Here is a 25101-nt window from a genome sequence, read left to right on the forward strand (position 1 = left end):
AAGTTCCCTGTGAAATTAGATAAATTAGTTGTGAAAATTACTTTCCACAAATCATTCGAGTCCGCAAAACCACCGACAACTTTATTTTTTCTGCGCCATCCCTACTGTTCCCGCATCGTCCCGCGCGTATTGCCCGGCCGCCCGGCGGCGCATCCGAACGAACGAACGCTAACCGCACGCGACCGTGTTTACGAACGCACCTTTACCATTTTCAAATTTCGAACGAGCTATTCCAAATTTGAATTTTTAGTGCAGTGCCTGACTTTGGATTTTTTATTCGTGATTTGAAGGTGAGTTCTGTTGCGATATTGTTTCGTTTGGTATTATTATTTGCATCTCCTATAAAAACAATAATTACTTACTTTACTGTGTTTTTATTTTTTCACAAATATAAGCTGCTACTACTACTTATTATTCGATATTTACGAAAGCCTGAGTGATCTGAGTTAAGTAGCTACATTATTTGCAAAATTAAAACGAACTTCATGGAATTAACGAATTTTATAGTGTTTTTATTATGATAAATTCTTGATTAAAACAAAATGATACTCTTTGAGGCGTAATTTTATTTTAAACATCAAAACTGAATTAATTTTGACCATAGTTCCTAAACACGGGGTTGGGCGTGATGACTTATGATGAATATTTTGAAGTAGGTAGAGCCGGTTGTATTGTAAGTCCACACTTTACGTCTGTCCGTAATGAAGCCTACCTATAGGCTTATGTTCAAACCTGTAAGTACACTAAGTACTTACCTAGGTAGTACTTGACTAGTAAAATTCACGTGATTATTCCATAACGCTTCATAAATTCGAGGGCAATGGAATCGGGTCACTTTAAATGTTTCTGGAACGTGTTTCATACTTATTTATTTAAGTAGGTACTTATCCAATCTTTAGTGCACAAAACCGTTATTTATATGGTCTTGCCATACCAAATATCATTCTACTCCACCCAGTACAACGTGCGTGTACTTAACACCTCTGGAGTTGCAGGCGTCCATAGGGGAAGGTGACTGCTTACCACCAGGCGGGCCGTATGCTTGTTCGCCACCGACGTAGTATAAAAAAAGTGTGCCATGGAATCAAACAGTACAAATATCGCAAGAGAAAAATAATTCGAATTAATTTAAAACGTATTAAATATATTAAAAACGGGTCACTCACGTATTTTAAGTCGAAAAACGCTCGACATGTTTCACTCCGTACCGAGGAGTGTCATCAGGAGCTTGCGGAGATCGGTGCGGAGTGAAACATGTCGAGCGTTTTTCGACTTAAAATACGTGAGTGACCCGTTCTTAATATATTTAATATGTCTGTGTCTCACGGAAGTTTTGTTAATTTAAAACGATCAGAACTATTCTCATGTCACATTCGCACGTGATTACTCATCGCAAAGTTTACGTAAATTAAATGTTTCGACCGAGAATCGAACCGAGGCCGAACCGAGGCCATGTCTAATTTTACTGAGAGTGAATACTGACGTATAATGAAAAGTTCGAATTTGAGTATGTGTAAAATCGGCTGGTTATGTAACTGTACCCCTAGTGTACATTTCATTTGATATCGTGACGTTACGTACCTACGCGTTTGGTCTCATTTTGTAAGGGATTATGAGTTTTCAAAACGTCCCGCTTGGCGCGCTGTTCAAAACACCACACAAAATGAAACTTAACGCAAACGCGTAACGTTCGTCACCCTATCGAAAGAAAATTACACTAAGGGTTCTGAAATACGTTTACTGCCTGTAACACTGTCTTCCTCGGCAGACCCGTTAAAAACGTAGGTATTATTCATATTTGTACATGAATAACAAGCTCAATGCAAAATATCTCTGTATTACTGAGGAAAATTAAGCTTTTTGTAAATTATTGGTTTAAAACTTGCAGCATCATGTTACTTAGTTTGATATCATAATGAACAAACGTTAATGAGATCTCAATAGGTTATTAAACAGTGACCAAAGACATAGTGAATTGAACATATTAGTCACGAGTATTATCTCAAGCCAATAGTGATGATAGCATCATACAATAACATAACATAACATAGCAGGTACATACAGCCAAACTGTCAAGATGACCGTATTAGAGAGATCGTCAGAGGCTGGACACTTTAGTATCTTTTACATAGGGGGAAAATCATTTATTTACATACAAGATATGTACAGTGGTACTACTAAACGAAATTAATAACTAGCTTAAATCTAAAACAGGCCCTTGAGGCATTGTACCAAGGATGCTGGCGGCATTTCTTCGCTACTTAAAACTTTATGGGAAACAATAGAGACCCGTTGTTCGAGGTAGCCGCTGCCAGCTTGCTGACATATGAGCGATTCCATATGATTTCAACAAATCGGAATAGAAAAGTGTGCTGCATGAACTTCGATATTAATAAAAAAAACGAAGATAGGTAACCTTTGTGGTACTAAACCATTTCCATTTTTTAAATTTTATACCGTATATTCCAAGCTGTGTCGATCTAAAGTTCAAATTTTGTTTAATTCATACTTGCACTTAATAAGCTATAACTTTTTATTTAGAATAGGTATCCAAATTAATATTGTTTTGTTTGATAGAGCAGTAAATTTGAATTTTATGTTGTTACACAAAGCTAGAGTATTTTTCCTTACCTGTGTAGAGCGATTAATTCCGATAAAAGGACACTTTATCCCAAAAAAAAGTTCGTGAGGATTGCTACTCGTTTTGAAATACCTATCCAACGATACCCACCATAGGGTCCATTGCTTTTAGCAAAAAAAAAAAATCATGTCCACTTTACGTAGGTATTGAAATTCGTCGTCTTTATCGTTGTGATTTACCCACAAAAACTTGCAGATTTCTAGCATTAATGGTCAGTGAGCTAAGGCAAGAACAGACAGATAGACTTACATGGAGAAATTACAGCGCAAGAAGAGTTTCTTTTCTGACTACGGAACCCTAATCCAAATTTTTTCTTCTACTAACCCACACCGCTGACGTCCAGCGTACTCGTGTAAACCCCGCCCTTGAAAAGCTCTACACATCATTTACTCCCATTGCATGCGCAAGCGCGGGCAAATCAAAATCTTACACATACCAATATAACTTGGCCCCACGAATCTAAACAACTATAGGTAAAGAGAGCTCTCTTATATTGGTTTTCTGAGCGATCAAATTCAGATCGAGCTTTCATAATGGCACCGGTGATTTTTGTTTACGTGCCACGTAATAAGACTCACGCGCATGCATCTAAATCGGAGATTGAGTCAGCGGTGCCTCACACTGACGTCGTCTGCACTTTATGACTCTGACCACTAAAATGTAGCAAATAATGTGCTGAAGATATCTGGCAACATGCACTTCATCTATTTAGACAAAATATTTTGTTATTCTTGCGGCGTTCTTGAACTTTGCTCGCTAAAATATTGAATTTAAATGGTGCTTTTGGAACAGAAATTGGTGGTTAGAATTTTATGTGAAAAAGGGTTCGTTTTATAGGCCTAGGGGATATTATTTGAGTTATTTCAGTACGAAATGAATCGGTGGTCGCTTAATGTACGCTAAAACATTTATTTTTGAACTTAAAACATTACTACCTTAAACCATTAATTTTTTAATTAAATATGAATTAGGTATAGGACATAGGTACGGACATACTATGTTATACCTACCGGGTAACCTGAATATTGAGACACATACACAAAATATATTAAAAGTATGAGTGTGGTGCAAATCTCAATATACACATAAGTATTTTTACAAACGCCTGGTTTACAAACTACAATATAAATCATCAAACTGCACAACGGGACTTAATCGCGTATTTAAGTTTTAAATACGCAGTGCGTTGTGCAGTTTGATGATGTTTAATAATCGTGAAAGTTTAAATCAGTGTTTTACAATATAAATATTAAATTAAAATAATAATGCCAAAAAAATCCATTTTATGCCAAAAATGCCTGACATCATTTTGGAAAAGATTACTCTTCGAACTGCTGGATCAATTTGTACCAAACATAGCTAAGAACCACCGCAAGGAACTCGCTTTCACGTAAAACCACCACCACCACCACCTTGCTGTAGCCATGTCGATAAAGTTATATCGATAAACTATCGTCATTTCTTGCAATTTTAATTTTATTTCAAAGGTTTAACGAAATCTAAAATGTCATGTTTCCGTGATTCACTCGTCCATGGCCCCGACGGAAGACCAGCGTTGGCCCATCAAGGCTAACACCATGCTGAGTCGGGACCATTTCGTGGCTATTTACTTGTTCTGTTATGTGTTATGTAATGATATGTGTTGTAATGTTAAGTGTAATTTTTTTTTATTTTTGTTCCTCTTTTTTTTCTCTTTGTCTGTTACCTATTTTTTATGCCACGAATAAACTATTTCTATTTCTATTTAAAATAAACTCCATTGAAATGGGTTCATCCGTTGGAGAGCTACGATGCCACAGACAAACAACAGACATTGATGTCAAACATATAACACCCCTCTTTTTGCGTCGGGGGTTATAATTGACTCATCATATACTCTTAATACAATTGAAAGATTCACTCATTACGAGTAGGTATCCTTAACTATTTATACGAGCAGTTATTTTTGGCTGCGATGCGATCTGGCACTTATAAGTAATAAGAATATAAAAGATCGGCATTAGTCAGAGTATTTTTAACATTGAATGATTAGTGTTGTGACGACTACGAGTACAGTCGTGACAGGAACGGAAGCACGGCTGTCTAGAAGAGTTATAACATTATATAAACGTGTCTTGTTTGAAAGTACGACACGATCGCTTAATGCAAGTTGAGCGTTGCTTATTGAGTGCAGAGTTCTTAAAGCTAACCGGTAGCATACTTATCTAGACAAGTTATTGTATAATAATACTCTAGATGCAATGTTATGGAAAAGTTTTAATCTGTGAGGACGCGTTCAGTAATGCGACTAAATAATGCGATGGACAGACCAAGTCTGGGCACTGACGAATGCTTCCTTCAACGAAAACTGAAGATAGAGGAAATTGGATAAACTTTTAGTACCACCGCCAAAACGCACGAGTGACTACGACCGCTCTGTCTTACTTATTCCTAAAACCATGGATTGCGACGAATGATTATGATTATGAAAATAATAATACACTTGAGACAAGTTGCTAGCTTTAACAGGGTTACCACGATTAAGATTCTGCGCTAACAGTTCATATTCTTATACTTAATACAGAATTGGTATTGCTGTTAAACTACCTAGTTATTTATATTTACTTCCGGTTATGTGACAATGTTATAAAGCCAATAGTAAATACCTACTCCAGTTGTTACAAATTAGAAGAATCAACAAAATTAACAGTTGTAATCCAGACTAGTTTGTCCGAAAGTTAATTTGACAAGGAACCAAGCTGTATTAATTTTATCCTTAAATGAGTGCGACAGTTAATATTTAAATTTACATTTGAACCATATAAAATATAGCATAACTAAAGTGTACAGTAAAATCGACCTTGGACTAACCGTGTAAAGTTCAGTTTAACGAGGCGTGAAGATAAATACGAGCTAGCAAAAGTTGCCGGCTATTGTTAGGCCGGGATCTGGGCCAGGTGAGGAATGCGTTGCCCAATATTTTGCTTATTAACGCGTCAGGTGTCTGGTGCACCGGGATGCTTATAGACTGAGACTGGATACATTATCAATATTATCATATGTCCAATACAATAATTAAGGTTACTAAGTGATTATTCAGCGAATTATTTAGGCGAATGTGACTGTACAAACAATATTTAATGTAGCGACATGTCACGAGTGTGTACATAATTATAGTGTTTTAGACTATCAAGTGTTTGCCGATTGTTTAAAAAAAAAGTCAACAACAGATTGAACAATGTGCAAAATACAATCCATCTTTTATGAGTCCTTGTAATTGTAAAACCTAGGTTAACTTTAACTCGAAAGTCAACGCCTATTTAATAACTAGCACTGCTTGTATGTTGGTGACGTTGAGGTTGATGTACCTACTGGTCTTACGATACCAAGACTTACAAGCTTTTTCTTTTACAAAAAAAAGTTATGCGGGGAAAGTTGTTTAATTATGTCACTAATTTTCATGGCTGAGAGTACGCCTCGTGAAATAGGGTTTTATGCTCTAATGCAAAAAGTAAATCTTCATTGTAGACCCTATTTTAATAGCCTACGGCTACAACCTGCCTTAAGCCGAGTCGCCTGTTTACCCCATGCGTATGAGCAAGGTATCAAAACGGTACATTGGGAGCAAGGTACATTGGGTAACGCCGTGGACAAATATACGTCCCATTTCTCAGGTGCAGGTGTGGAGACGCGGCCGTGGGCGGATTGATGGCACGCCCGGTGGTCCAGCGTCTTGCACACCTCATATTTTACTCGGCCGCGCATGATGGCTGAGACTTACTGCCGTATTCGAACTTCAAGACATTCACAAGAGACGACACGTACTAGATCCATTCTAGATACTTTATAGTTTAGATATCAACTTGTTCTCTCTTGCAGCGCAATTCGGGCAAGCAATGTCACTTTTACGTTAGATAGAGTAAGATATCTATTAGATGTGAATTGGATCTCTAAGTCATATATTGGCTAAAACTAAAAAATGTCTTACCTCCATTGGTCCGAAGGTTTATAATAAGATCCCTCCGGCAATTAAGCAGGCTCCGAGTTACGCCTCATTTGTTCGACAAATGAAAACAAAACTAATTAAAGACGCTTTGTACTCCATTGACGAATTTTTTTGTAGTAATTAATAAGTATTTAAAATGTTAGATTTAATGTTATGTGGTAAATACAACAAAAAAATTGTAAATGTATAAATATATACTGTCAATAATAATTAAAAATGATACGTACAATTTATAAATGTAAATAAGCCCATGTGCAGGGCCGGATTTGAACGCCCCAGTTTCGGCAAAATTATTAAATTATACCTATTAAGTATATATGTTAACTATCTGTAATTATTTAATGACGTATAAAATGTAAATTTTATGAATAAATAATTGAAATTGAAATTGAAATTGAAATATCCTGAGGAAATCGTTCAAGAGTATCTCCAGAATCGCGCAAATGTCAAATTTGACAGGTTAGATGTTAAAGATATCGTTATCGTATCTTGGTGATGTCTAAAAGATATCTAATAGATGTCTAATTGATTTCCCGAATCGCGCCGATAACCACATAACTTTCTTTGTGTGACAAATGAGAAAGATAAAATTGAGTGTTAGTGTGCAATAGGTACCGTAACACATAGGGGTATGTGAGATTAGAAGCACGAGTATTTGTTATGCGTTATTTACTTTTTGCACTGCTAAATTGAATACAAAATGAGTGGCTGTTCTGTTGTCGCAAACCATTTACACGAAAGTTAACCCGTTATGCAAGAGTCGAGTTAAATACGTAACGAGGCGCAGAATTTAGACCTTACAGTTTGGTTCATGAATGTAAATAAGACGTTGTAGTTATTTTAACTATTGCTATACTTATATGACGATAAAGCAGAACAAGTTACTGATGAAACTTTCCTTACATGCAATAGTTACACAGGTAATATGGGTACGAGTATAAATAGTTGCCTACTTAAATAAATTGGCCGCGTAAACTTATATCTATAAATAAACCTTCGATGAAAGATGTAATTGGTACTTGAAACAAAGCTGTTTATGTGATCTTGACCCAATTTCGATCAGGTGTGGAGGTTACACTGCAGTATGGTGTGGGTAGGTACAGTCGAATAGATTCATTCATAATGTGCCCAAGCAGTGTGCAAGCAGTGGTGGCCGAGTGGATATGACGCCCGACTTTCAATCCGGAGGTCGCGGGTTCAAATCCCGGCTCGTACCAATGAGATTTTCGGAACTTATGTACGAAATATCATTTGATATTTACCACTAGCTTTTCGGTGAAGGAAAACATCGTGAGGAAACCTGCATACATCTACGAAGAAATTCAAAGGTGTATGTGAAGTCCCCAATCCGCATTGGGCTAGCGTGGGGACTATAGCCCAAGCCCTCTCGCGCATGAGAGGAGGCCTGTGCTCAGCAGTGGGACGTATATAGGCTGAAATGATGATGATGATGATGATAATGTGCCCATGCAATTTTGCAGTTCGCTGTACATGCAGCCTAGGGTTTGGATGCTGAATATTTTATACCTAGTGCAAATTTGCTTGATGCAGTAATATTGCTGTGTGTGTTTTAGCTTAACAATTTATTTATGAAAATTCCTTAAAAAATACGAATACCATTTCCGGCTAATTTTTATTCTAAATATTAAACTTGACCCCTTGGTTGACTGGTAGAGAATGCGTTAAGGCATTAAGTCCGCCATTTGTACCCTCATGTATTGTGCCATAAAATTGAAATAAATAAAAATAAACTAAATAAAACACAATAACCCGCCAAAACACTCTTAAGAATGCGCAATAAGTAAAAGCTGGTATCCAAAGAGAGGTAGTTAGCTAAGCTAGCTCTTAATTCTAGATTACCTACGTAGCCTAATTGTTTGTCATAACGATTTATGACCAAAACTAAGTGGAATAATGTCTCTCTGGAATGGTAAGTCGCAGTTAGTGTTAAAATTATACCTGGCGACCGGCCATGGGATATTATTATACTGCCAGTGCCAAATTTCTATTAGTGTACGATATATCCCTTCTCTGGCATACTGCTATTTAGTCCGAGTGACTAAGTCATTAGTATTATGTATGCAGTTATGCACTTAGATAGATATTAAGATTCAGATCTGTAATCAGCGATAGTAACATGCACTGAATTTCTGATGAGACTTACGCGTGGTCAAATTCTGTCTATTTACTATATCCTAGCCTAGCCGATTTCGGTCACAGCGACTGCGTGTACTGGACTTGGCTGTAATGGTATATTACGATACAAACGCGAAAAGTAGGAGTTTTCTATTCCCACGTGTATCGTACAACGTTTCAAGTTTCAACATATTTAATACTAAATTATACTCCAAATATTATTTGTAATAAATAAGTAAGTAGGTACTTAATCCGCCCGTGCACTTGCCATATACCGGGTGTGGCCTGTAACACGAGCAAATAATGAAAACATAGATTGTACTCCTCAAACGGTGACACTTTTGTTCAACAACTTTTAAAAAAGTATTTAGAGTCCCTATTTTTCATACAAAATAAATATTATCTTCAATGGACGTCATCGCCACGCCATATCATTGTGATTGACGTTGCTTGTCACGCCTTAAACATAACAAAATTCGCAATACATTGCGTCTTAGAATAAACTTTAAAGTGTATTAAAAATCAAACCACAAGTTTAAAAGTCGCTGAACAAATGTTGGTCAGTATGAGGACTACAGTACAGCCTACAGTTTAATTTTTTGCTTTGGTATAGTAACTAAGAAACAAACATTGGACAACATAATATTAACAAGAATCAATAGAATAGATATCTTTAGTTTATTTAATAAAATAAATTAACTCATTGGGTAACGTATTTTCAATATCAGTTTAAAGTTTTATGATATCCGTAATTTCTATATTTACTTATAATCTGTATATTTACTGTAAAAATGTGAAGATTACATTCTGTAATCGGCATTCGGCAAATCTACAAAAATTTAAGTACCGTGAAACCATTCAGCATTCAGTCTAATACTACACCAATGTCCACAAGTTTAATACATAATTTAGTAGGAATTATTTTGTTTTATCTGGATTTCTGCCATTCAGAAAGTATTTTTCCTTAGAATTGCGTCATTAAAATAAAACGAAGATACCTACTTATATCTTCGAGTTAGTTTAGAAGCATAGTTGCGAGATTTAGGACTATAGTTGTGTAAATTTAAGGTAGTAATACCATATGATATTTACTAACCATATAAACTTATTGGTATGCCCGATGTTTGCAGGCAACCTTGCTGAGCATCGCACGGATCTGAAAATCAAGAATAAGCCGTGATCTCACTGCAGTCCGCGCCGAGCCGTGCCGCGACTGTATGGTAAACAACTAATTCAAAATGGCTGACAACGGGTAAGACAAATCTCTTCTATTTATCTGAGGGCCTACCGCGAACCACGTTGGACGTGTTGCCTCCCTGTCACACTTACAAACGAATTTACAAGTGCGACAGAGAGGCAACACGTCGAACGTGGTTCGCGGTAGGCCCTCTGTGCTTGCTTTATTTTCTAACCCATAGTCTGATAAAACATGGTCTTCTCTTCCCAGAGTGACACAAGCCTACGTCGCAATAACATGGCCGCTATATATAGCGCTATCGCATATTATCATATAGCGCTGTCGCATGATGACGTAGGCTTGTGTCAGTCATGTGACCACGAAAAGATGGGAAGAGAGTACCAGGCGGAGTATATTATTATACCATGTTCTAACCCCTTGATTCATAAACGTCTGCTAAAGTTGACAAGCCTATAATAATCGTTTGTCCCTTTCCATCATACTCAACTCAACTTGCAACTGGCTTATCAAGTTTAGTAGACGTTTATGAATAAGGGGTAAGTAAGTACTTACCCAAGTTGCTGGTACATATATCTCAATTCTTTGTTCTCTTGAGTTTAGCTAACATTGGATTCTCTCAAAAATTGTTAAGATTTCATAAGAGTTGTCAGAAATAGGTAGAAATGCCGACTTGCAATAAGGTTCGTGACAGGTTAATTAACTGTATGAACTGTTGTGCCGTCAACAATCAAGTATTTAAAAAAAACTACAACCCTCTATGACGCGTTAAAAAACCGGAAATTACGGCCAACATAACGAAAAACTAACATACTTAACTGTTTTGGTTACAGCGAATTTCTTATTTATTTATTATTTAATAACATTTTTAGGGTTCCGTACCCAAAGGGTAAAACGGGACCCTATTACTAAGACTTCGCTGTCCGTCCGTCCGTCCGTCCGTCCGTCTGTCACAAGGCTGTATCTCACGAACCGTGATAGCTAGACAGTTGAAATTTTCACAGATGATGTATTTCTGTTGCCGCTATAACAACAAATACTAAAAACAGAATAAAATAAAGATTTAAATAGGGCTCCCATACAACAAACGTGATTTTTGATCAAAGTTAAGCAACGTCGGGAGGGGTCAGTACTTGGATGGGTGACCGTTTTTCTTTTTGCTTTTTTTTTGTTTTTTTTTTTTCATTATGGTACGGAACCCTTCGTGCGCGAGTCCGACTCGCACTTGCCCGGTTTTTACATCTTTACAACAAAACACTAAAACTTATAAATACAAAATTTTCCCTAAGTCATGATCCGTAGGTAGGGTGCCCAGAAAGTTGGCCCCATTGGCCCGCTAGATGGCAATGCTGATCCTTTGGGCAAAATATTTATTATTTATTTGGAACATCAAAGGAAAAACAAAGTAATTTCATTGACCTCATTTCAAGTATCAGTCGAGGTGACGTTTCATAAAGTGTTTGATCATATAATATGCGTAATATGCGGTTCCAGAACTCATCATAGAGCTTACAATAAAGCGTACATAATAAGGCATCAAAACACTCGTATGTGAAACTCGCATTCAGCTCATTTCATACACTCACACTCGTTTTTTAATCACTTTCATTATATAACAGTCACATAAACTACTATTATGTGTATTGTATAAAATAGTAGGGTTATTGCATAAATATGAATGTGAACATTGTCCCACGGCGCTGTCCACTGTCCACGGTAAAAATAACGTCTGGCGCTGTTCCAGGTACGGACCGATGGCCGGCCACGTCGGCAGGATACCGAGCTACGGGAAAACTCAGGTCAATGTAAGTGATATCTTGTTTAAGGGCATTCTCTACGAACAAGTTGCTAGTTAGCGTTGAATTCATTAGATGTTATATGTAGCAGAATATTATTAGAGCAGTAAGGTGGTGGTACTAGTGCTCGACATGCTAATGCCCAATAGGTGACACCTTGCTGTCAGCTCTATTGACAATGACTTAAGTTTCAAGATGACGTAGTGGGACCGCGTCGAGCACCACCGAGTACCACCTTAGTCAGCACATATTTGACATAAAATAAAATCTTTAAAATACAGAACTTGTACCAACATAAATATGACGGAGGGCAGCAGCAGGCAGCACGGGTGTTTACACAGGATGGCGGGTGGGCGTAGTATCTCAATGTATTACTTCACAGCTAACTCAGTATGCTACCAGTGCATGAAATAAACTTTCGGACTTGTTAACCATACTAGTGCCTACTAAAATATCTAGTCGCTATTGGGATGTACTTGGATTGCACTCAAATAAAAGGATCGCATAAAATCGTTCAAGTCTTTATTCAAATCAAGCTAGGCCGGCTCCAACCGTACACCTCTGACCTGAGAAGATTTAGCCCTTTATGGGACCGGCAACAAACTCAGCGGGACACATCTTTTCAAAACAACACATAACACATCCTTTCTTTATTTCACAAAAGTAACACTTGGAATAAAACTTGGAATAAATCAAAATAACACTTGGAATAAAACACTTAGCTAAATGGTTAAAGAACGTTGGATTCTATAAGCTTTCAGAATAATCCTTCAGGTACAACCCAGTAATACGTAGCCAAACATTGCTAATCGACTTTATGCAGGCGTCTTTAACTACGAACTGTAACGCTACAATACGTCCTTCTGGAGTCACGCTCCGACACGGCCGTCCTGCGGTACACACGTCCTCGTGTGTGGGTGTATGCATTTGCTTCTGAAACAAGATACACAGCACAGTATCATATCGCTCGGTCACTCCTGACCAACAATTTGGGTCTCATTCATCATCGAATAAAATCAATGATCACATTTGATTCTTATTGCTCGGCTAACCTGACCAATTATACGGTCGGGGTAGATAAAACAAAACAGGGTCACCAAAGACAGTCTTTCAATCAATCTAGATCTAATGATGGCAACAGCAATGGTACAAATGTACTGTGTCTAAATTACACTCGTTAAGTCTATAAAGCTCACAATGACCACCATCATCATGAACTCATGTTCGGACCACCATCCGGTCATCTCGCAATGCTACACTCACAATGACCACCATCATCATGAATGCATGACCCGACCACCATCGGGTCATCTCGCAAAGCTACACTCACAATGACCACCATCATCATGAATGCACGACCGGACCACGGTTCGAACATTTCGCAATGCTACATTCACAACGACCACCATCATCATGAATGCATGACCAGACCACCATCCGGTCATCTCGCAATGCTACATTCACAATGACCACCATCATCATGAATGCATGACCAGACCACCATCCGGTCATCTCGCAATGCTACATTCACAATGACCACCATCATCATGAATGCACGACCAGACCACCATCTGGTCATTTCGCAATGCTACACCTAGCAACTGAGTCACAACGGCCACGCTCATCTGGTGACCATAGAAACAACTGCCTTCATCCGGCTACAGCTCCAGCCGATCACACAGACCAAACGCACGCCACCACTTGTGGCCGCACAGCAACGGAAAAGAACATAAAAATCTACTTCCGGTGTTTTACGCCTACGTCTACGCTTGGTAAGTGTAACCTGACTGACCGTAACTGAACATTATGAATTGCACGATAACACATTTTAATCATTACAACTACAATAGACAATAACTTCGCTCGGTTATTCTGACCGTGCGCACTTGAGACCTTGTGACAATGTGTATTGAAACTCACAACTCCAAATGATCGCATTTAATCTCTATTCAAATGGTATACCAACTATACCATACACATTAAATTTCAACATCCATTGTCACAAAATTATCTTAAATCAACATCAAATAGCGCCGCACCAACGGCTCATCTTACTTTCGCTTTCTACTTTAGCTTTAAACAAAAACTCGCTCAAGAATTCTAAACAGAAGTAAAACAACTCAAAATAATCCCAACAAAATGTGAACTGCTCACCAGATTGTCCAGGTGTCTTAATCAAAGGTTGTGGTGGTGAAGACCAACCCAAGCATGAAGGCTGATGCTTTCCGCCTTGCAGTTGCCGTTACTGTGGCAGATGGCGAGATGCACGATGTGGTTTATCGTAGCTGGCTCTTACTGTCCTTTTATTTCCAAATGTCCATCACAGAAGATTCTGCACAGTTGCTTCTGTGTTACAGGCGTGATGGCATCTGTACGTTGTCTCTGCTCAGGTTGCAGCACACTGTAACATTAATTTTCACATGCGTAGCTCATGTTTTCTAAGTATGCACGATTTGTTATCTATCACGGCATTACGGGCAATTACTTGTCGCAGCTTATTAATTACAAAACGATACAAAGGATGTCATAATTTTTAATAGGAACATTTTCTACCAGTTCATTTCTATTTTCATTAAAAATCCATTTTTGAGGGTTGATTCACAAGTCAGCGATGAAATAATATCACGTCGTGATAGTCAATAGTTGGTTTTAATTGAGAATATGGATTTCACAACAAAATAACTCAAGATCACTTTGATTTACATGGATTATACAAAACAATTACAAAGAAACGTGGCGATACCAGAGATAACGTCACGTCACGACTGCTCTGTTAGACAGTCTCAATCATAATTCACAATTTCACAATAATTCACATCAAATAACATAATGACACTCACCTCAATTCAGCTTAGACACGTGAGCTTACCATTACCACGTGTCCAGATTATAGCATGTAGGTTACCAAAAACACACCGTAAATACACCGCACTCCCACGTGGCTCTGTAAGCACTACATGAGACTCGGCATCCCACTTCTGATGACGGAGGGCAGCAGCAGGCAGCACGGGTGTTTACACAGGATGGCGGGTGGGCGTAGTATCTCAATGTATTACTTCACAGCTAACTCAGTATGCTACCAGTGCATGAAATAAACTTTCGGACTTGTTAACCATACTAGTGCCTACTAAAATATCTAGTCGCTATTGGGATGTACTTGGATTGCACTCAAATAAAAGGATCGCATAAAATCGTTCAAGTCTTTATTCAAATCAAGCTAGGCCGGCTCCAACCGTACACCTCTGACCTGAGAAGATTTAGCCCTTTATGGGACCGGCAACAAACTCAGCGGGACACATCTTTTCAAAACAACACATAACACATCCTTTCTTTATTTCACAAAAGTAACACTTGGAATAAAACTTGGAATAAATCAAAATAACACTTGGAATAAAACACTTAGCTAAATGGTTAAAGAACGTTGGATTCTATAAGCTTTCAGAATAATCCTTCAGGTATAAGCCTTCAGGAACGTGGCGAGTTAGGCACGAGGTTGGCTAACGTCCGATCTCTAGCGCGGTCCGATCAAGTCTGATTACGGAGCCTCACCGCTCCCGCCTTTTAAGTCGAGCAGGCACACCTGCTCGACCGGTCCACCAACATAACGACAAAACTACCAACTCGTGCCTACCTTCACCCAAGAGAACCCTCTTGACGTTCCAAAGCCTTCTACCTGTCATTTTAGTTCAACAACACGCCAATAGATGGCGTTACTCTCTACGCAACATTATGAATTTCGTTACAACCCAGTAATACGTAGCCAAACATTGCTAATCGACTTTATGCAGGCGTCTTTAACTACGAACTGTAACGCTACAATACGTCCTTCTGGAGTCACGCTCCGACAAATACATAAGTAGTTACTTATGTAGTGCATAATTGTTTTCTATTGTATTTTCTCGGAAACGTTCGTATTTTTCATGCTACTTCAGTCAACGTTAGAACTTTTTGTACCGAGACTGACTGAAATAGCATGACACGTTCGTAGGTTTCCGTGAAACTACGATGGAAATAATTATGCACTACATCTGTACATATACATGACACAAAGGTACGAACTTAATCAGTGTGTCTGTATTTGCACCACCCTACATTGTGACTACTCTGAGGAATGTATCTTGAATTTATTTCTTGATATATAAATTAAAGAAAAAGAAAATTAACTAACAACTGTTTGAATACTTACTTTCAGTGGACTGAAATATATTTCTCTCAATTTCAGCCCTTGGGTAACATTGAGCCCCCAGCATGCATACAGAACGCGATGATGACGAAAGATAAGAAGCCGTTCACCTACACGCCAGGAGGCTTGGACCTGTCCCAGATACGCACTCCAAGCATGGCCAGAAGAATGGCAAGGCAGAGGTCACAAGAGGAGCATGAACCAGCCTATGCTCAGCAAAACTACGCCCCTCAAACCAACGGCGGTGGCGGTGGCTACCAACCACAAGGGGCCCCAAATCCCCCTCCTCCCCCACCTCCTGGTATCCCCGCTCCACCCCCGCCTCCCCCTCTAGTTATCGAAGTACCAAACTCAAAATCCCCGAAACCCGTACCATTAGGAGAACGACCCGAAATAGTTATCCCTGAAAACCCAATTGGGATGCTTAGGAAAACGAACAGCCCGTATCATTGGGAAGCAGAAAAAGCAGACGCACTGCGACAGGGTCCCGTGCCGAAGTTTGTAGAAAAGATCCCGAGCCCTTTGACGGTCCAAATGCCTCCGTCTTCGTTCTCCAACCAAGCACCTCAGTATACGCCGCCATCTCAGAATATAAACTATTCATACAACAACCAGAACAAGCAACCAGAAAGCCCGCTTCACAAACCGGAAGCATTGTATGCTCACCAGAAATCAAATTCACCAAGTGTAAAAACTCCTACAATAGAACTGTTACAAAGACAGGATTCTCAGTTCAACAAGAGCCCACAACCCTTCGGAGGACAGTCGCCTGTTAGCAACGGTTCTCCGTATTCTCCTAGCCCTAATAATAATTGGAGGCAGCCGGAGAGAAGAGAATCTCCAGCACAAAATGCGAGCAACAGCCCTCAGTCTCCACATATAAACCGCAGTCCCTTTACACCAAACCAGCAATACTCTCCTAACTTCCAAAATCAAGCTCCTCCAGTTAATTCTAGTCCCGTTTATCACACTCTTCCTAGGGTTGGCCAAAAGAACCAAGAGATTAATAATAAACAGAACAACCAATACCAACAATCAAACGCTGATTCTGATCCCGCACCGTGGCGAACCAATACACTTAACAGACATCCAAGAGAGCCAGAGAGCCAGAACAATGCCTATAATAATAATCAGAATTCAAATCAACAGGCGTACAGCCCCCCATGGAAGAGTAATGAAGCGAATAACAATGAAAGCGCATACACTCCTCCGTGGCTTCAGGCACGGAATCAAAATGCGAATCAACAGCAGTACACACCGCCATGGGTCACGCCACAAGATTCTAACAACAATGGAGTACAACAAAACTACAATACGCCCTTGAGGCCTTCCGACAATAACAACAACAGAGCCGCACAAGCTCCACAGAAACCTGCGCAACCCCAAGCACAAGAACAACCCCGTTATCAGTCGTCAATGTCAATCCCTGTGACATCGACGCGACAAAATCCACCAGCGAACTATAACAACACTCCCCCGCAAAAAGAAGTCGTGTATGTTAACCAGGAGCCTGTGTACTTCTGCCCAGATAGTCCGAAGTCCATACCACCTTGGGTCAAATCACAGAAAGAAAAGACGAAAACCCCTCCGCCCGAATGGGTTCAGCGCCCGCTGGACAACAGAAGAAGCGTAACTAGGGACTTAGTGACGCCACCGAGGGAAACCACAAATCAGGAACCAGAATGGGTGAAAAAGAGCAACGAAATGCAGAGAGGTATTCGCGATGTTATCAGTCCGCCTAAATACCAGCAGACCGCACAGCCATCGTGGTCGACTCGTCCGTCAGAGAATAGAAAAAGTGTGCCTAGGGATGCCCCTGGATCCACTGGTAGCAAGGCTATTCCGATTCAAATGGAGGTATCAAGTACAGATACAAGGGACCAAGGGAGACAGGGTCAGGCTCCGCAATTGAGGATCACTATCGGTATGAATCCGAATGCTCCCAACTCACAGCCGCAGGCGGCCCCGTACTCCCAGCCCACTCAGCGCATCATGCGAGTCCTATCGCCGCAGCTGGTGAGGATGGACGAAGGACAGTCTCAGCAAGAACTGCCGACTCTAAACCGTCACTTGACGAGCAATCAAGATAATCAGCCGAAAACTCGGATAATCCCCATTCAAATTGAAGGTGGCAGTAATGGAGCTAACAAAAGGTAAATGTTTATACAATCAGAATGGTTACCGGTTTATGTATTATTTTATTTGTTTACTTACTGGTGAACCTTTACCTGAACGTTCTGGTGAACCAACGCATCTATTATGAAGTGAAATCGATTTTTTATCCGTTTAAATGTAATAATTTAACAATTTCTTTGTCTTGTCCTGATTTTGACTTGAAATACAAAAAAAGCCTTGATTCTTGAGCATTGTGCGTCCTTACCTTATCCCTTGCATTTGAGAACACCAAGAAACATAAAGTTTGAAATTGTATACTCATGAAATTTGCTCAACTGTTTTCAAAGATAATCGTATGCGCTCATTGGCCGAGATATTGACTTTAACGTCAAGTTATTTCTCCAAGTTTTCCTTTCTGTATTATAATTTAGCATAAGTGAGTAGGAACATATTTTCCGGCTATAGAATATTTATGTGCTCATTTTTCAGCTTCGGTGGGCGGTACTGAAGAGCTGTTTGCACGCGTCCAAAGTAAACGGAATATTTTTATGCACCGCTTGCGTACGGTCGGGATCTTATATATCTAAGAGAACGGTTGTTAAAATGTCTATATATAAGTATTATGTAGTGTTGAAATGTAGAACGTAGGAATCAACAAAGATAATATTATTTTATCGCCATTCGAATTAACTATTATGCAATTTGCCATATGAAAAGGCATTCAAATTGAATAATTTAAAATATGTACAAAATTTTATATTTTTTTAAATACCTATCTATAGACATTTGGCAGTCCTTGCTTGCTTTGATATATATGACTCCGTCTGTACAATGAATCAGTGTTACGCTTGCTTTATATTTAGCATCTCACTTGCGAACTCTAATTTTGTAAAATTACTGGCCTAATAATGTTTCTCCTTGGGCGCATAATTGGCTGTAACTGCTGATAGCTTGTCCTAATTATCGATTACACACTGTTGGTAGGTACTACTTACGGTTTTTAGATCATTACTGTAATTGGTGTTTTAGATAAATCTTACATTACATTTTTTCGATGTAAGATCTAATATTATTTAAAAAATACTAGAAAATTCATTTTGTATCACCTTCTCTTTAATTAACAGTCTATTAACCCGATCTGGCATTTAATATTATAATTCATATAATATTTAACATATCCTCAAGTGGTGTTTTTGTGATCGTTAACTTTAATTTAACAAGTGCCTTATGTCCTGTTATTTTAAATAAGAGTAAGAGAGATCTCCCAAAATTTTAATAAAATCTAAAAGTAGTTTAATACCTACTGAAAGCGACTCAGTGAATACGGTAGCCGATTTTAAGCATCGTGTTTTAGCAAAATAATAAATCGAATTATGAATAATTCACTTTTCGTATTGCCGAAGTCTCAAATTGAAGATTCCCTTAAGCGTTTAAATATATGCAAACAAACTTTATTTAGTTAAAAATTGTTGATATTTATTTCGGTCACCATAGTTATAAATATACAAAATATATATAGTCAACTGTGAGAATAAAGTTGTCCGAATGACATAACGCTTCGTACGAGTTTGTGATAGATTAGTGTTTCTATCAAATTAAATTCTAGAACCCAATCATCAAGTACAATGGTCGGCAAATTTTTGGAGTAGGTACCTATATTATTGACCAGTATTGAAATTATTTGAATTGGCACTGACTTCAAACATTTCAGGTGCTAGCACATAAAATGAGTTAGAGATTTATATCTCGTTACTGACGAGTGTGTTCCTATATCTACTTCTTTAGCGTACCGCACTTCTTAAAGTTTGTCCATGATTCCAGGGTGTACTACCACAAGTTCACACAGGAGGCGCCTCCCCGGCAGTCCAAGGCGTTCCGGGTGCTCCAGGTGATCACGGGCACCGAGGATTCCGACCATATTCTGAACATGGAGAACCGGCACGGGTTCACTGACCTGTAGCCATGTAAGCTTAAGGTCCATCCTCACGGTCCTATTTACAAAATTATGTTTTTTTTTTGCATATATTCCAAGTTTATGATACATCTGTTATATTTTGGAAATGACTTTCATTTACTATCGAATTTTGAAAATTTATTTTATGCTTGATTTTCGCATCATGCCAATATAACATAAATACGTAAAATAAAATAGTTACGCTTTTTGTGAGGATCGACCTTAATACAAAAGGCATCATTATTTACCTACTGACAGCGAGTTTCCTCTCTTTTACCGACACAAGTGAAAATAGGTATCAATTGAATAAGTACTGCATTAATAATTCTAATTATGGTAAAGATGTACAATTTATAAAATACACATTTGAAAACCTTTCTACTATTTCACAAACATGCGTAAAATATGTTAGTGTATATTAGCATATATATATATATATATATATATATATACAATATTATTTATCTAGTCGCTTGGGCGCCCAATTTTGCACATGTCTGTGTTACTTATTATATTTTATTTATAATTCAATGTTGCTTGTGGAATAGTTACTTAACAATAATATGTAATACCTTTTAAATATTTGACTAAATCACGTACAAATTCTTACTAAATGATGTAAGCACGGTTCGTTAAACTAGACTATGAAACTGGAAATATAATATATTTTTTAATAAGTTATTTTGTAATGTAAATCTTATTTTTATTACCTATAAAATGTGTAAATAAATCGAAAAACCTAATGTAAATGTAAAGCTTTTAATGTGATTTTACTAATGCTCGTGAAAATGCCTACGGCTAGCTTACCAAAGAATATTTTAATAAATATTAAATATTATTTATGGCTAAGTTTATTTATTAATAAGCAAATGGTTTTCGCTTCAAGTTAAATAAGTACTTGTACTTACCTACCTTATAATGATATTCTCACAATAAGAGCGAAAAAATATGGGGCTTAATCTTGAGTACCGTCATTTCTATGATAAATTATGTAATTTTAAATAATTATAAGGTAAATATGCTGTTATGCACTTATATAATATGTATTATACTTAAAAATATAGATAGTCAAATTATTAAAATTGTCGTGTCGGTGTAAGTTACCATTAGATAGATTTGTTATACTTTTCAAATATCGACTAACCATGAGAAACCGCCAATATACCTACACATATCATACTAACGTATTATAAAACTATATTTGGTATTTGTTTATTTATTTTATTTATGCTGAGTATATTATATTGTGTTTATTGCCTTTATGTTATATGTATTTATGTATGTACCTAGTGTGTATGCTTTATTGTATATTATATATGTGTATGTGTATTTTTCATATTGTATTGTTTATATATGTATTTATTCATAACTAACTGACACGCTTTCGAATTATTTGCAACAATAACGAAAGTAATTCCGAAAATTCCAACGCATGTTTTGTTACATTTATATGATTAACAAAAATTTCCCTTTTATTATTAAAGCTTTGGCAAAAACAATGCCGAACACAATTATCGGTAATTTAACGTTTGGTTGAAACTTTATTAATAAAACTGGAAGATTTTTACCAATGTAGAGGCTGATCGATAATTGAGACGTACAAAATAGCTATTTCCGCATGTTAAGCCAATAGGAAACTTGCATGAACTGTAGGAGGCAACACAAGAGCCCTCTCTTTATTGGCGCGAAGTGTACTTACGATGTTTAAGCTTTCAATTTAGCCCATAAGATGGCACACCTTACAACTGTAACTTACGTTAACTGTAGAGGGCAGCATTGCTTTGCCGTGAAGCGTAAAATGTACAGTTTATGTTTCTGATTCAGGCCACAAGATGGCAGACCTTCCAACGCGCGTCCATAAAGACAAATTTAATTTGTATACATGACAGTTTTGTATGAAAATAATTACCATTTTGGGAAAGTTCTTTGAGAAAATATATCGATCAGTATTATGATAGAAGTTTTGAAAATTAACCAAATCTTAAAGCAGACAAGGGGTGTGGCATTCTAGTCAGTGTGATCTTATATAAGTATTTACGTATTAAATATATTTATATACGTAATAAGAATAATTTAGAATTAATACTTTATGTAAATTATCTGATACTACGAATTGATTCATAATAAAATAGTGAAAGTTCATTGGTCTTTTATTATTTAATACCTACGTAACGGGTAATAATTACCTTGTTTACAAGGGGCAAAGTTTTTGTTTAACCCCTCGTGCTAATATTGATACCCGAGCAAGAGAAAGATTCCAAAATTTTGGAATCAAGCAAGAAAAGGATTGAAAAGTGGAATCTAGAGCATTGCGAGGGTGTCAAGGCACGAGGGTTAAACAGAATTTTTTACAGACTGAAACACAACGAAACTCGAAACGCGAGGAAAATACTAACTTATTTAATATTTGTCACTCAAAATCATCACCTTAAAAGTAAATTCTAGCCAACATGAGGTAACAATCCTAAATTTGCATTAAATTACTTTGTGGACAAGATGCAACTCTCTCAAGTCTCAGTTATCGAAGAATGAAGAGAGCTTTTACGAGCTGGTGTAGTGTTTTTTTATAGGACTGATACGCATTAAGTTACGAGTATGTAGTATATTAACTCACATTTTTAGACGGGTCTAACGCGAAATTTATTCAATTACCTTTATTTACCGACGTAAAGACGTGAGTAGGTATGTAGTATTTCTTAAGTTAACTTAGTAAGGTACGAGACTTTGCTAAAGCTAGCTAGTTAGTTTTGTTCATTTTACATACCTACCTAGTTGGTTAGTTAAAACTCTGAATCACGCTATCAAGAATTTCTTTGAATAATGTCTTCAGAATCAACCAGTGTTTGTTGTTGTTCATTTTACATACCTACCTAGTTGGTTAGTTAAAACTCTGAATCACGCTATCAAGAATTTCTTTGAATAATGTCTTCAGAATCAACCAGTGTTTGTTGTTGTTCATTTTACATACCTACCTAGTTGGTTAGTTAAAACTCTGAATCACGCTATCAAGAATTTCTTTCAATAATGTCTTCAGAATCAACCAGTGTTTGTCTGTTTGTTAGTTTACGAAACACAAGTCTGATAGCGGTGTTCTGTGTACTAAAAAATCCTGAATCGCGCTATAAAGATTTTCCTTGGTATCATAAGCCGAGACTCTTACTTGTTTAGTTTACGAATCGCACGCTAGATGGCGCTGGTCCATGTAGGTACAAAAATATCTTGAATCTTTTTATTTCTCGCCTTTTTCTAGTTACACATTGGTATATACGAGTATGTATACAAATAGGGTGAGAGACTGAGTATTGATTTATTTCGCACACGACTGTCATAAATGAACATTACCTAACCCCATCCCTTGGGGAGTCTACCCTAGCAAATATAGTCTAGTTTCAGTGTGAATTTTTTAATGATATCACTCTTGATAAAAACGTGTAAAATGTCAATATCAATAACTACAATTTTGTGTTATCCCCCTCTTAACACACCTTGTCGGTTCCATATTGGGATTGAGTGGGGACTTAAATCTTCTCGAGGCAAATGTGTACCGTAACATCGGGGTACTTTAGCCCATGGGGGTTACTTTGTCCCAAAACGAAAAACAGATTGAACTTCCCGTCACGCTGCACGTCCAGGACCTATCGATGTATTTCGCGCTATTCATCGATAGATGACCGTATGGGGCGGTGGGTAGAAACAGTTTCACGTTAACAACGCTGATTGGTCAGTCCATAAATTCGGTCACAAGTTGTTACCTATAAACTACGCGATTCTAAAATGTGTAAACTTTTTCTCGAAACAAAGAAAGCAAATAAGTTTAAGTGTTTGATTGTTATTAATCGTAACAGATATGTATCTAGGATCCTAATGTGATATAAATCATAGAATTTAAGACATTATTGTGAGAAGTATATGTTATTGAAAATCAAAGTATTCTTTGGCTATCGTTTTCGGGTTTCTTTGACCCATGGGAAAACATTTCCTTCAGAGAGAACAGCGACGCAGATATAGTCTCGCTTCATCTACTGAAGCTCTCATAACGGCACGAGACCAATCTGCTAACTAAGAAGACAATTTACTATTGACGCAGGTTATAAATCGCGATCCCAGGAACAGCAGCCAGTGGTTCGTCCTGTGCTGGAGCACTGGATGAACCACAGGCTCAGGTTTCAAAGTCAGATTCTCTAGATATTGTAATGGAATTAATGAAAACAAAGATAAAGAACATCTGCCGCATAAGTTTAATATCTTATAAAATGATTATCAATTTTTAAGACTGATTAGTTACAGTCGACTGTTAAGTAGGTGCCTACCTAGTAAAATAATTCTATAGGAAAACTAATTTTTCATATGATAATTATAGTTATACACGTTAACTATTTCTAATGATTATGATCGATAAGTTTACAAGGTTTTTCTGATTGTTTTGGCAAAGTTTTTATTAAAAAAACCATGCTTAATAGATTTATTACTTTGTGTTGATTAGATTGCTTTTTTAGTGTAATAAAAACAAATGAATCTTACTACTATATCCTTATTTGATATACATGTGTATTGTGTAATAAATTTAAACAGCTTTCTTTGCGCTTTTATTGCAAACCGTTACATTGTACTCAATGAAAAATCGATGGCCAAAGAAACCCGCTTGAAATTTTTCGCAAAGTTTGAGCCAAAGTTGCGCAACTTTGGCTCAACCTTTGCGAAAAATTAAAAAATATTTAGAGGTTGATTTATTAAGTTTTACGTATGTGCATGAGTTGATTATACCCACAATTAAACACCTATGACTATAAAAGTGTCATAATGCGATTAAAATTGAAGTGCTCAAACGAAAAGTAAAAAGTATCTTGATTTTGGGACAAAGTACCCCGATGTTACGGTAGGGCAATAGGGTTGGAGCCGGTGTAGCTTTATTTGACGTTCATAAGCGCATTGTAATATGCCTACTTGAATAATAAACTATCTGTATCTCTTTAAATTTAGAGTTATTGTGTAATTTCTCTTCCCGATGCGTACGCGCACGACCCTCACATGCGCGACGGCACATTAATTACACAGTGTGCGAGATTTATTTACGGATCTATAAAGCGACGGATCTA

General features: G+C 37.5%; 1 protein-coding gene and 1 long non-coding RNA gene across 3 annotated transcripts in view; one reads left to right on the plus strand and one right to left on the minus strand.

Moving 5' to 3' along the window:
- LOC134668836 (uncharacterized) overlaps nucleotides 1–25101 on the minus strand; it is a 160898-nt gene that overhangs the window by 38586 nt on the left and 97211 nt on the right. The gene's annotated exons all lie outside the window — the stretch shown is intronic.
- On the plus strand, nucleotides 129–22147 carry LOC134668421 (uncharacterized). 2 transcript variants are annotated; one of them, XM_063525912.1, is made up of 6 exons: nucleotides 129–290; nucleotides 9893–10014; nucleotides 11702–11762; nucleotides 15976–18089; nucleotides 18541–18582; nucleotides 19873–20014. In XM_063525912.1, the coding sequence occupies exons 2-5, from the start codon at nucleotides 10001–10003 to the stop codon at nucleotides 18557–18559; spliced, it is 2208 nt and encodes a 735-aa protein (XP_063381982.1). In that variant the 5' UTR covers nucleotides 129–290; nucleotides 9893–10000; the 3' UTR covers nucleotides 18560–18582; nucleotides 19873–20014. The 2 variants fall into 2 exon arrangements, with proteins under 2 accessions (XP_063381982.1, XP_063381975.1); XM_063525905.1 differs by lacking the exon at nucleotides 18541–18582 and having other exon boundaries at nucleotides 19873–22147.

This window comes from Cydia fagiglandana, chromosome 1, assembly GCF_963556715.1.
Source record: "Cydia fagiglandana chromosome 1, ilCydFagi1.1, whole genome shotgun sequence".
Lineage (NCBI taxonomy): Eukaryota > Metazoa > Arthropoda > Insecta > Lepidoptera > Tortricidae > Cydia > Cydia fagiglandana.